The 14245-nt window shown below is 38.1% G+C and overlaps 1 protein-coding gene and 1 pseudogene across 5 annotated transcripts in view; one reads left to right on the forward strand and one right to left on the reverse strand.

Annotated features, from left to right (window-relative positions):
* Window positions 1–14216, reverse strand: part of COPA (COPI coat complex subunit alpha) — a 40963-nt gene extending 26747 nt beyond the window's left edge. For 4 of the 5 annotated variants that reach the window (XM_016139533.2, XM_016139524.2, XM_016139514.2 and 1 more), the window contains exons 1-7: window positions 14066–14216; window positions 11200–11313; window positions 10930–11003; window positions 6595–6675; window positions 6185–6261; window positions 5368–5477; window positions 587–696 (exon numbers count right to left, since the gene is read on the reverse strand). In XM_016139533.2, the coding sequence (XP_015995019.1) occupies window positions 587–696; window positions 5368–5477; window positions 6185–6261; window positions 6595–6675; window positions 10930–11003; window positions 11200–11313; window positions 14066–14105 (606 nt within the window). In that variant the 5' untranslated portion in view covers window positions 14106–14216. Of the gene's footprint in view, window positions 1–586; window positions 697–5367; window positions 5478–6184; window positions 6262–6594; window positions 6676–10929; window positions 11004–11199; window positions 11314–11737; window positions 11858–14065 lie in introns of those variants that run through there. The other variant, XM_036235303.1, reaches the window with a different exon arrangement.
* Window positions 7083–7423, forward strand: LOC107508042 (annotated as a pseudogene).
* Window positions 14217–14245: the final 29 nt, after the last annotated feature.

A 14245-nucleotide genomic window follows, 5' to 3' on the forward strand; every position in this document is an offset into this window, starting at 1 on the left:
ATAACATGTGGTGAAAAGCATGTAGGTTTTGGAGTCAGACAGATCTAAGTTTATATCCATTTATAAGATAAACATGGACTTTGGTAAACCACTTAATTTTTTTAAATCTCTATTTTTAAATCTCATTTCAGTAAAATTAGGTTAGTAATGTCTATTTCAATGAATAGCTATAAGGATTAAATTAGATATTTTTAAAAAATCTATTTCCTGTCTTATGCTTTTGTATATTCCTACTATGCATGAGAGTTACTTATACATGGTTGGTTAGTTGGTTCTCAGTACCTTTCATTAAATTCTCCCCCACTCCTCCCTTACAAAAGGCTTGATAATGGGCTCTGCTTTGGGATGGTGATGGAGTCTATGGCAGCTTTCTAACTCTCTTCCCACTATGTTTATAAGGTAACATGACTCTCTCTGAGATGGCATATAAGCTTCATTTCTGTTGGCTCACCCACTATTCTATTTCCAGTGTTTCAAAACAGTGCCTAAGCACTGCATAAACCTTTCTTGAAGGAATGAACAATATACTATCACTGTTTCCCCAGAGAAGAGCCCATATTCAGCCAATGGTTAAGAAGATAACTACCTCCAGTACATGCTTCACAACTGCATCAGTAGTTCCAAACAGATCTACCCCAGTTATTCCTCTCACATCTGACTCCACGGCACCAGGGGACAAGTTTTTTTTCCTTAGACCTTTGAAGGGGTAAAGAGTGGGATAAAAGATATAAACATGTTACCAAAAAGAGCACAGTAACAGAAACACAGAAAGGTACAGTGACAGACTAACATTAGAGAAAAAGGAGAAACATTTTGAGAGACTGAAGAACGTAGAGAGACTCAAAAGCATTTCTTTCTAAAAATGTTTACTATCTTCTTTTTTGCTTCTTTAACACTTAATAGACCCACTACTGGGATTTCTCTCCAGAGAAGGACGATCTAAACTTCCGACACAGCTAACTTCTTCAAGAAACTTCACCTTAAGAATTGTCTACTTGACCATTTCTATTCGTCAGTGTTCCTGAAATGTGGCCTCAAAACGTAAACATTCAATTTCCACTTTTCCACTTTCAACCTTAAGAAATCTATAGCAACTTTTCTTCCATCATCTTGAAGGATTTTCAAGGAAAAGCCACTTGGGGAGGCCACAGCTCAGTGTTTCTATAACTAGAAGCTTTTAGGTGACTCATGGGGAAGTTGTAAAGGAGTTAAGGAAACTAGACCTATTAAATATAAAATGGCTATTTGGTGGAAGATACTATAAACTACACAAAAAGTGTACTCATGTCTTCTACTTGACTCTTGGTCAGGGAACAAAATAGTTAAGACTGTCATGTCCTTTGAAGCTCTTGCTTAAAATGCTGATAATAGATCTGAATACGTGTATTTTGCCATTAAAACTTTTGGAGGCTGGTTTCATTGGGAGGAATTAGCCCATAATTTGAAAAGAACGGAAAAAAAAGACACAAGGATAAGAGTTTTATTTGTACAGGACCCAAATTTATGGCAAAACTACAATTATCTTTAAAAGCTAACTATTTTGCTATGGTCAGAATCAAAATTATGATAACAATACTACCTCACATTTGAAAAGAACTTCGTGGTCTTCAAAGCACTCTGACATGTTATATGATTTGATTCTGATAATCTTTGAGACAGGCATACCAGTTTATAGATGAGATTATAGGATCAGAACTAAAATACTATTTTTTGAAGTATTTGAGGGGCAAAGAAGAAAATGAAATTCCTGGCATTTGTAAAAAAAAAAAAAAAAAAAAAAAAAACCGAAACAAAACAAAACCAAAAAAACAAAAAACAAAAATCTATAATGGAGAAAAAAATAAAAGCTATCATTGAAAATAAAACTTAGTTTTAAGCCTAAATTTTAGCATCTGTAAGAAAATACAAACATTAAATTTAATGATAATATTTACCTTTACTGTATTAAAATTATATTTTTTATTATAGTGGCACTAAATAAGAGCATTGGAGAAGTACTTAAAAGGATATGACAGTTTTAATTATTTTGACCCTGTCCAAGATAAGCATGTAACCAATAGTTAGAGAGAAATAAAGCTGATGCTTTAAAAACAAAACAAAACAAAATAAAAAAAACGGCATTCTCCCAAAGCTTCATAAATACATTATTACAGGGGTGCCTCCTTTCACTTATCTCGCTTGTCCCTTTAATTGTGATGTGTCAACTTTTTCTAATGACTCTGGGGCACCAAACAGATTCAAAGAAAGATACAAAGACAGAACACTGTGAGGAACTTCAACTCCAATAAGCTTCAACAAACACAGTAAAAGGGAAAGCTGTACAATAGAATGGAAGCCTTTGTTGCACTTGCTTATAACGATCCAGGAAAAAGGGAAGGGCAAAAACAGATAGATGAATAGTGACAGGCAGTGAAAAGATACTTAGAGAAGAAATATTTGAGCCTTTGACAATCCACTCACTAGGAGTGAACAACAGATGGAAAATTTCTACAGCAGCTACTCAAATCCAGAGGGAGGACAGGACACTCTCAGAATGGACCAGTTTGACGCATGCCTCCCACTGGAGACCAAGGGAAGTAGTGAAAAGAGACAGAGAGATGAGGACAGGAGTTGGCAGCAAATTAATACTTTTTAAGTTGTCATTTCAGAGATTAGAACTGAATTACATGGGCTTGACATGCAAAGGTGTAAGCACATTTAAGATAATTTCAATTTACTTAGAAGCTCATAGTAAAAAAGCAATCTATCTTTGATATCTAGGTTATAAATACATTCTCTTTTAACCAAATATTTTTTGACAGGCTAACACAAAAGGTTCAGGTTACGCTAAGCCCCATGGGGCTCAATTCTCATGGGAGAGGTATGAAGAATACAGGTTTTCCATTAAAGATTTCTTATTGCTTCCCTGGTTCAGAGTATCTCCTTTCAGACACTCAGAAAAACTAGAATTTTCACCAGTTCTCTAAATGTGAGCGTATTTATTCTCTGACTCACAACTAATTATTCCTTTCCTGGAAAAGGCCTTAATAGACCTGAAAGCTAATTCCTCTTCCTATGTTCAGACTTATTGGAACTCAGGCAAAAATAATTGCTAAAAAGAGTATGCTTACTTCTAGAAAAGGAAAGAATACATGTAAAAGTCTAACCCCAAAGCTCCTTCCATTTGGTTAATACCAAAGCATCCCCTTCTACTTTGGTTAAAGAGTTTTGGAAATCAAGAGTTTTAAGTAGAGAAAAACACTTAAAAGTGGTACAGAAATTATAACATTAGAGTAGCAGTTAACACAGATTTTTCAATATCAGAGATACTAAGTATAGCAATTACAACGTTACTACATAGTATAGTAACGCTTGCATTTCACACATTCAAAAGCAAGTATAAACCCCAATTGGGGTCATACTCTCTCCCTCTCTTCTCTGATTTAAGACCCTTAATACTGATGCAAAGATGTTCTCCTGTCACAAAAAGGAAAAAAAGGATTTCGTCTTGCCTTAAGCATTTCATGATCACCAATGAGAATCCATCCACCTGACTGCCCAAAATTGCTTTAGCCATTATAGGGAAAATGCCGTGCGGTTACCATCAGGTGGCATAAACTCTTAGAGTAGAGCAGTATAAAGCCCTTCTCAACCCAGTGCTCCAGGAAAGACTTAAGCCCTAATGATCAAAGCATCAGTTTATGCATGTAACAAATTAACTTCTTTATGACCTAGAATGGCATTAGTGGAGCACCATTCTTAGAACTGAGAAAACGGTCAAAGTATTTGAGTAGTCTTAATTCTCTCAAGAACCCAGTTAGGAAAAGCTATTCTAAATAATTACCCCTGATCATCTAGGGTAATTATCAACATAAGCTAGGATCCAACTCCTACATTCTGAGATAGAGAGGGTGCTCTGAATGTGTGCATATTAAAAACCCATGAAAAGCCATAGATAGGTTACTGGGAGAATGAATAATAAGCTCCCTTGTACAAGCAGTGAGGAGCGGCACAGGCTCCTAACTCCTGTGCCTAACTCCTCCTGCTGGCATGACTGGTCACATCTGGGTGTACTTCAAAACACCTAGCCAGTCTGACAAAAAAACTGCAATGGCAAAAGTTCTAGCTGAAGAAGGTCCAACTGCCCTATCTCCAGTACAACTTTGTTTATACCACTCCCTTCTAATTCAGAATCTCTGAAAAGTGCAAACACCCATCATATGCTCTAGAGGTTCTATTCGCTGACTGTCTTCATATTCCCTTTGGCTAGTTTCTATGCTACATGAATCTTAAACAACTGCTATCTTAACATTCCAAATGCTGCACCCACGAATCCACAAATTTTCGACTTGCTGTTCATTAACAGCTTGTAGGAACAGCAAGATCACACTTCCCCAGCCCACCATGCCACAAAGGAGTTGGGGAAAAGTTATCACTTCGGCCATACAATACAAATGGGTGACTCCTTTATTACCGTAGAACTAGGTAAGGACCTATGAGGGGACCTTCCTTTAATAGAATGAAAATACTGTTTTATAGTCTAGCCAATGACCTTTCAGAGAACCCAATCTCCAACAATTTCTAGGTAACGAACAGAGATGATTCGGCAGGTGACAAGTAAACTTAACTGGGCAGAGAATAAGAGCATTTAGAGTTGCATTTCCCTATTCCGACTCTCAGCAAAGCATTTTTCATTTCTCCAGCATTTCAATCTCATAGCTTCTGTATTTAAATTTCCTGGTTAGCAACTTGTCAGCTCTCTATACAGCACTAAACATTTAAATACAATCACAAAATCAAGATATATAAGCTGTGAAAGGAGGGAATATTCTAACTATCCAAAAATCTACAAGTTATTTTAATTTCTGGTCCTAGAAGTCTATCCTAATATTATAAGGTATTCTGGACAAACACCCCCCCACACACATACACACTCACACCTTCCCATGCTCCTCATGTTAGAAGAAATATAAAAGAGAGATTTTCTTATTTCTAAATGAGGCCACAGGGTCCAAGAGTCCTATTTCCCTATACTAATTCATTCCCCAAATTTGTTTGTCAAAAATTTATTTTATTTTATTTTATTAGAAAGCTTAATTCTTAATCAAATACTGCCAATAGTATATAGATTTTAACTAAAATTGATCTAACTAAAAAGTGAAACTTTCTAAAATCAAATGAACTTTCTGGAGCAACCACTCTTTTAAGGAAATACCTAACATGAGAAATCATCAAGCAGATTTAATACCCTCAGAAACAAAGATGCTATCATATGGGAACAGAATATTCTACATTTTCACGTTCTAAGTCAACTACCCTCACTACTTTAAGCAATTGCAGTTCTGCAGCAAACTTGACTAGGCTGTCCCCTGAACTTGGGCAGCTCACCAGAAATATCCCAAACACGCACAGTCTGGTCCAGGCTAGCTGATACAACTAGGTCTTCTGAAGGGTGGAACTGAGCACACATTACATAATGGTTGTGCCCCGTTAAAACACTGGAAGAAGAAAAAAGAAAGACAATGCCAAATTAGAGAAAGGAATCAACAGACTCCTACACACTAAATAATATTCTCCATATTCGACAGGTGCAGATCTAATTATACCTTTTCTGAGGCAAAGGCAAGTCATCCTAACAATTCTGAACTCATAAAAGCAAGGTCAGCTGTTCTAATAGCTCTCTTTTTACCTCTAATGCTTTAGTGTTTAATATTACTAATTTTAAGAGAACTGAGACTGTACCATTCTTCTTGAAAATATATTAAAGTGTCAAAATAAACGGAATCTTAGTAATTTGTACTAGAAACTATCTGTTGTATTTTAGTAGAATATTCCTCTTAAATGGTCGTTTCATTTTCATGGAAAGCTTGAGATCCAAACACATAGCAAGACAGAGGTCTGTACCTTGACTCAGGTTTCACAGAAACAGAAGTGAAAACCAGCTAGAAGTTTTGTTCTAAAAGCCTAGCTATATGACCTTTCTTTGGTAAGTAATTATCAGAAAATCCAGATTCATACACTACTTATGAAATTGCTTCTATATTTATCATTCTGTATGTAAAAGCATTGTACAGATACAATCAGTAGTTATTATCAGCAAACACTGCCCATTAGAGAAGGGAGATGACTGTTCTAAAGAGAAGGTGATGACAAAAACATTAGGAAGAATGAGGACACTTTTTGAACCCTCTGTCCATTGCTTTACCAGACACAGGTTCTAGACTGCCAGTTCCATACTCGGATGGTCTGATCATCTGAGGCACTCAGAATCCAAGGGTATTCCTGAAAGATATTCCAGATAAAGGGTTTGACATTTAACCAAAGTATTCTTTCAGACTCCTGTAACCACTTCTCTCTTTGGAGGGAGCATTCCATTGTCCAACATCTCAACTATATTAATAAAGGGAATGCTGCTTCTGATTTATTCAATATAACCCTGAGTGCTTTTTTTTTTTAACAGAAGGAAACAAAGCAGGAAGGTCAACACTACATAGATCCTAGAAGACCCACTCTGATAACATAATTGTTATCAAAGCATGGGTTCTTGAGGTACAAGATGATTCCTACAGGAAAAATGAAGAATATTATAAAACTAGAGGCACCATGGCTACTTACATGATGAAAAAACGTGGTGCGGATGTAGTCTAAGTGCCCAAGCAATGTGAAGAGACAACGCCGAAGCTTGTAATTCCAAACCTGCAAAGAGGGAAGTACAGCTAAGGAATAGGACCTGAGGATCTTAAGACTCTAAAAGGCTGGGATTTCTCAGTAAACAAGTTTGGATTTATATTTGGGCATTTCTAAATAAGTGGGAACTGTGATAAGGAATCTCGTTTGAGGTTGCAGGGAAAAAGAACAAGAATGAAAATGTAAGTTATCTAAATAGCATGTGTGGAGGAAAAAAGGCAAGGCTAGGGAAAACCTACAGCTAAAGCTATGGAAAAGGTTTTTCCTTTCTTTGGGGAGAAACCATCTCTATTTAATAATATGAGACAAGGTGCTCAGTCCTTCTGAGGAAGCTAAGACCACGTTGAGGTGAGGCCCTCACTTGATCCGGCAACTAGCTCCACGCCCGGCAGCGCTCACCCAGCACCGCCTGCACTATGGCTTCCATCTCAGAGCTCATGTGCATCTACTTGGCCCTCATACTGCATGACGATGAGGTGATAGTCATGGAGGATAAAATCAATGCCCTCATTAAAGCAGCAGTGTAAACATTGAACCTTTCTGGCCAGGTTTGTTTGCAAAGGCTCTGGCCAATGTCAACATTGGGAGCCTCATCTGCAATGTAGGGGCTGGTGGACCTGCTCCAGCAGCTGGTGCTGCACCAGCAGGAGGTCCTGCCCCCTCCACTGCTGCTGTCCTAGCTGAGGAGAAGAAAGTAGAAGCAAAGAAAGAAGAATCTGAGGAGTCCAATGATGACATGGGCTTTGGTCTTTTTTGACTAAGCCTCTTTTGTAATACGTTCAATAAAAAGCTGAACTCAATTTTAAAAATAAATAAATAAAACTTTAAAAAATATAATATAACACAAGATGCTTATCCAGGCTTAACTTGGAATTCTTTCTACTGAGTAACTGCATTCTCAGCTTGAATACAGATTCTTAGTGCTTTAGCTATCATCTTTGCTCAGGATAAAAAAAGGACAGATACCATAACTCCCAAGGAAACAATAATATAACATGATATCATCTTCTCTTAGACTCTTAACTTGGTGGCAAATGATGCCAAACATTCATGATCTCTACTAATCTACCATGTAAACAAACTTTAACTCATTACTATAGAAAATACTACATGCTCTGTTAATGGTCGAGCAAAGCAGAGAAACATCACATTCAGAAATAAAGTTGAGTCAACTATCAGGCATCAGTGGGCACAACTGAGGAAGGCACTAAAATCAGAACCATAAATGTAAGATAACCCATGCTCCCCATCCAAACCCCCACCCCGCTCAAAGTACAAAAATGAGAAGTTATATGCATTTTTAACATTTAATACTTGTTTATAATCTCTCTGGGCCACTTTGTTACTATTCTTTCTTTTCTTTTACTTTAAAAATTTTTAATTTTCTTTTGTAAATTACATTTAAAAAGTAACAGCATTTTCCATAACAAATTCAAACAACCCAAAACTATGATTGTCCAAATAAGAATATAAGCTTCCTAAAGGCAGGATCCTTATCCATGATGCTCAACACTATACCCCTAGCACATAATACAGTGGCTAACACTTAGTAGGTGCCCAACAGGTATGTGTAGAAAAAGTAATAACATGAAAAGTGAAAGTATGCCAATACCCACCTTCATCTGTTGAATAATCTATAAATAAATAGCACATATACAGCAGAGTAGGACCTTCACACAAAAATTAGGTCAAATCATAAATACTATTCTGTAGTCTTTTTTCTCCTTATAAAGTTCATTGATTTGAATTTTCATATATCTAACTTCAAATCATCTTGACTCCTTTACAGTCCTCTATCAAACTCCGGAACTCTGAATTCTTAAAGAACTATAGGGTTTTGTAGACTCTGACCATTTGCTGGGTTTCCTATCTTACTCTTTGTAAATTTGGATATAGCAAACAATATGATAATCCCCCTTTTATGAGAGAAATATAAAACCAAAGCATGATAGCACTACATATCTATCTGCTAGCTGAAACATCCCTTTAGATATAATTCAAATCCCATATAATTCACCAATTTAAAGTATAGAATTCAATGGTTTTTAATACATTCATAGTTATGTAACCACCACAATCAATTTGAGAACTATTTATCACCCCAACCCACTGGTAGTCACTTCAGATTTCTTCCCGACCCTAAGCAACCAATAATCTGCCTTCTGCTTTATAAATTTGCCTACTCTGGACATTTCACATAAGGGGAAGGTAACTCCTTTTTAAACATATTAATCATTTTGGAAAAACTTTGTGGAAGTAAACAGAACAAATTTTGATTTTTTTAAATATAGGTGCAAAGTCTCTGGCTCCAGCTTTTGCCTTTATCACAGTCGAGCTTCTTAAAAGAAATACCTGGGGTGGCTCCATAGTGTAGTGGTTAGCATGTCTGCTTTACAAAGAAGCTCCTGGATTCACGCTCCAGGTGGAGTCGCGGACCATACCCCAGGTGCACCAGGTCTCAGGTGCACCAGGTCTCAGGGGCACCAGGCCCCTGGGTGCACCTGGCCCCGGGTGCCCCAGGCGCCGGGTGCTCGCTGCGAGCATGTGGGAGAAGACACCCTGCCTTCACAGACCCAGTTCTTAAGGGGAAACGGCAACATCCATAGGTCAGGGGTAGAATTTTGTGTGTGTGTGTGTGTGTGTTGGGGGAAAATTAAAGGGGGGGGGGGAGCCTCTATTCTGTCTATGCTTCCTCACTTCATATTAAAGTGCTAAGATCACTAATGCCCACAGATTAAGCAATACAAGGTTACTTGGTCTTCATATCTTATTTTGACTACTTTCTCCTTTCCAAAATTCTCTCCTTCCTTGGTGTCCAAAAGGCTTTTGCTTCTCCCTCTTGATTCATCTTCAACCTCTCAGCCTCTTCTTTCCTATACTAGCTCTACTTTCTCTTTTAAATAAGTTTGTTTTTTCATTCAACATAATCCTGAGTGATATGTACTAACTACTTCTGTTTTGGCTCCCTCCTTCAAGATGGCAACTCCCAAATATATTTCCAGTGCAGACATATCTCCACTAGACTGTCCCTCGGGTAACCCAAACTAATCAGAGTCAAGATGGTAATTACTACCCATCTGGTATGGAATGAATGTTTGTGTCCTCTTCAAAATTTATGTTGAAATCCTAATTCCCAAGGTGATGAAATTAGGAGATGAGGTATTCGAGAGGTGTCCCTAAGGGTGGAGCCCTCAGGAATGGGATTAGTGTCCTTATAAGAGAGGCACCAGAGATCTCTTGCCCTCAAGTGAGTACAGAGTGAGAAGTCAACCATCTGCAGCATGGAAGGGGATCTTCACCAAACACTGACCATGCTGGCACCCTGATCTTGGACCTCCAGCCTCTAGAACTGTGATAAATAAATTCGTGTTGTTTATAAGGCATCTTTTTTGTTATAGTAGCCCAAACAGACTGAGATACCATCCTCCTCTACTCCAGAAAACTGTACCTCCTCTTGTTTTTCCTTTCCTAGTTAATGGTACCCCTTCCTTCCAGTGACCTAAGCTAGAAGAAGCCTGAGATAAAGTAATCTCATTTATTTTCCCTTATCATCACACCCATGGAACAGACTTACTGATTCATTTCCTTAAGCGCTTACATCTATCTTTCTCTCCATTTGGAATGCTACTGCTTAAGCTCAGGCTCTACTCATCTCTACAGTTTCTAATTGGTATCTGCGTCGTCTTGCCCAATTCATTCAGTCTTTCTCTATACTACCACCCAAGTAATTTTTAAAAAATGTGTTAATCTGATTATCACTCCTCTACTTAAACCCCTTTAATGGTTCTTTGTTATCTGTATAACATACAAAATCCTGAACACTGCAAACTTCGTGATCTGGCCCTTTTTCTCTCCATTTCTCCAGATTTTACCCACACAAAAACAATTATAGGTTCTCGGATGTATCCAGCTACCTCATACCTTTTTGTTTTTGTACCTGCATTGCCCTTCCCTATTTCACTTTCGTTATCTTTCTATTGTATCACTTATTAAACTACGCAACTATTATTTGAGTATATATTTATCTCTTCTATGAGAAGAAAAGCTCCTCGAGAACAGAGACCATTTCATATTCCCAAAAAATAAAACAGTGTCTGGTACATAGTAAACATTCAATAAATGTTGCTGGATAAGTGCTCTGAATAACGTTGTCAAAAGCCTGAGCTCTGTATGAATAAGATGTACTGTTTTTCAGTTCCTTCCACAATTTGCAAACTCCATATCCTCTGTGTTTTATTCCCAGTAATGACAGACTCTCTGTACCTTAATCTTATAGTCATCTCCTCCAGAGACAAACAGTGGCTGCTGCTTATGAAAGTCAATGCCTCGCACTGGACCTGGGGAAGAAGGCAGACAATATATGTCAAAGAGAGCTATGCTTCCTAATTGCTAAGGTGATTCTTATTCAGGATCTTCAGTTCTACCCTATTCTTTAAACCTAAAGGAAGCAATGTCAAACAAGGCTTAAACTACTCTAGAGGACAATAAATACTTCTATTTTTTTTAACTTCCTCCTAGAAACTATTATCTTACCATCATGTTCATCAAACTTGTCAATGAGGGTACACATCCGATAGTCCCATAACTGGATGACCCCATTGTGTAAACTGGTCAGGATCCAGGGTCTTTTGGGGTGAAAACTGAGCCCTGGAAAAAAAAAAAAAAAAAAAACAGAGAATGATCCAATGAATGAAGTAAGCCCAACAATGTCACCTTCCTGTCCATTCTGATAAGAAAAAGGAACAGTTAGGTTAACCCTAGGTTAATTCGTTCATTCACTGGATGCCAAACAATGTGAATTTAAGTTATAAGGTGCTGGATTTTTATTATGTTTCATTAAATATGTTTGGGGTTTGCTTTAATTTGCAGTTAAGTTACTTGGAATCAGTTGGTCCTTTCAAGGCTTGCTTTTTAAGTTTTGTTAGGGTGGGTCCACAGCAGCCTTTAGAGTAGGTCTAATTTAGTACCACTATTAAGGCAATATGCTTCTGAGGTCTCTGTACGATGCCTTGTAGTATTAGAAGGTCTTTCCATCCTGACTAGTAGGAACACGAATTATTCCCAGTCCTACCTCCAGGGAGTGTCCACCTTCTCCAATGGTTCTTTCCCAGGACTTGGGTCCTTTCTTCACATTAATGAGATTAGCATTAGAATTCATGTGAATTCATGTGACAGGATCCCCAGCAGAACTCTCCAGTGTTCTCTGAGCAGCTCCCTCTTCTCTGGTATTTTGCCCAGCAATTCTGTCATGGCTTCCCTGAACTCTAAACTCTATCTCCTCAGTGAGACCATGGAGCTCTTCCCACTCCCTGTACTGCAGCTTGGAAACTCTACCCAGGTGGTAAGCTAAAAACAATCATAGGATTCATGCTGTTTATTTCCCTTTTCTCAAGAAGCACTCCTGCACTACCTGTCATCCAATGTCTGAACACCTTCGCTTTATACATTTTGTTCAGTTGTGCAGCTGTTTAAGGTAGGAAGGTAAATCTGGTCTCTGTCACTCTATCATGACTGGAAATGGAACTTTAAGAAAGTAAAAACTGTCAAAAGTTTGGAGTGTATTCTTTCAAATTTTTAATGCAGACCATATTATTTTACGAAAATAATGATAAGATTATAATGTTTTCTTGCAAACTTCTTTTATCGCTTAACTATATGGCGTGGATCTCATTACATTTAAGTATATACAAACAAAACCTCATTCTTTTTAACAACTGCAAGGTACAAATGCGCCATCTTAAAATTATTTTACTAACAGGCATTAAATCTTTTTCCTAACTTTTCCAGCTGAAAATAGGGCAACAAGGAGATACTTCAACATACAGCCTATTTGCATTACTACTGCTTTAGGCTAAAGACCTGGAAGTGGGATTGTTCAAGAACACGGTATGTGCATTTGACATTTTGGTTATTATCTGACTGCAAAACAAATATATAAATATACATTTCCTGAAAGTATCCATTTGCAGACACTGGCCAACATGGGATGTTATCGGTTATTGTTTTGTTTATTTTATTAATCTAATACCAAAAAATAAAGATATTCTCATCTTTATTTAAAAAATATATCTTTAATTCTAGTGAGTCATGTAATATTTTCATTTATTTATTGAACATCTACATTTCTTCTTCTAAACTATTTTTCCGTTAGGTTGTTTACTTTTTCTTTACGATACATAAAAACACTCATTAATAGATATTAACTCTCAAATATACTGACACCTTTTTCCCCCCATTTTCCTTCTTTTATTGCCCAATAAGAAATCAGGAGAAGAGAAAACACAAAGATTATAAAGGCCCGTGACAACCATCCGGGAATTCTTAATGGTACTCTTCATGATCAAGATTCCCACGAGACTTAGAAACTGCTCAAAATCTATTCTCACATTAAAAATGGCCTCCGGTTTTTGAGCTGGGTCTATGCCAAGCACTATAACAAGCACTTTTAATACACTTTCCCATTTTAATTCTCACTACAAGAGAACATTAACTATTTACATTTTACAGATAAAGAACTAGAGATTTAGAAATGTTAAGTAAGTCACTCAAGGTCATACACCTTGCTAACGGATGTTTGAGCATTCCAAAGCCAAGCTCATATGACTCCAAGTGCCAAGTTCCCAACCACTTTGCTAAGCAGCATCTTAGTAAATGTTCACGATATATATTTTTTCCAAATCACAGAAGACCTTACTTCTCTGCCTTTACCATTCTAAAAAACTACTGCTGCAATTTCAGTCATTTGCCCTCCACTCCCATCCACTGATACTCAAACTCTAGAGTTGCCATATTTAGGAAATAAAAATGCCTAGTTAAATTTAAATTTTAGATTTAAAACACAAACAATACAGACTTTACTGGGGTTACAGGCCTAAATGTCCTATCTCCAGATAAGAAATAAAGCCCAGTGGAGTCACTGGATGTTGATCCGGTGCACCAAGGCCTCCTTAAGCGAGGTAACCAGTGTTCCTTTCCAAAAACGTTATGTACTTGGATGCGAATGACGGAGGTTGCGACTCAATCCCCAGGGACGTTCCCTACAACACGGTCATCAAAAAGCCAACAGGGAACAGGGCCTTGGGGGCAGAGGAATAAAAGTAGAGAATACAGGCCCCAGGAAAGGAAGGAAAGGGAAAGAATGGGGAAGGGACCTAAAGGATCTCCCGAGGTGTGGAAACCATTATAGGTACAACAAACTCCGAGGACACGCCAAAGAAAAGCGAGCTGGAGAGCCGCCTGCCAGATCTAAACTCCCTCCTGCCTATCTTCCTTTGGGTTCGTTCCGTGGGTCCAATTAGGCCCACAGGTCTAATTTCTCTCTTCCCCCATGACAGCGCCAGCCCTGACATTCAGCCACTGTGTCCCCCCACCCCCTACCCCTCACTTTTTCCTCTACTACCTTTGACCCGCGCGCTCTTGGTCTCGAATTTGGTTAGCATCCTTCAGGTCTAAGGCTCCGGTCTCCCAGTCCGAGCCCTGCCACTCCCTGCGGCCCTTCGGTTGCCTCCACGTCAGCGGCCCTCTATTGCGACTCCTCCCGGAAGTTCCTCTAGACAAGAGCTTCCGGTCCCTGAAGCTC

This window comes from Rousettus aegyptiacus, unplaced genomic scaffold, assembly GCF_014176215.1.
Source record: "Rousettus aegyptiacus isolate mRouAeg1 unplaced genomic scaffold, mRouAeg1.p scaffold_m13_p_17, whole genome shotgun sequence".
Taxonomy (NCBI): domain Eukaryota; kingdom Metazoa; phylum Chordata; class Mammalia; order Chiroptera; family Pteropodidae; genus Rousettus; species Rousettus aegyptiacus.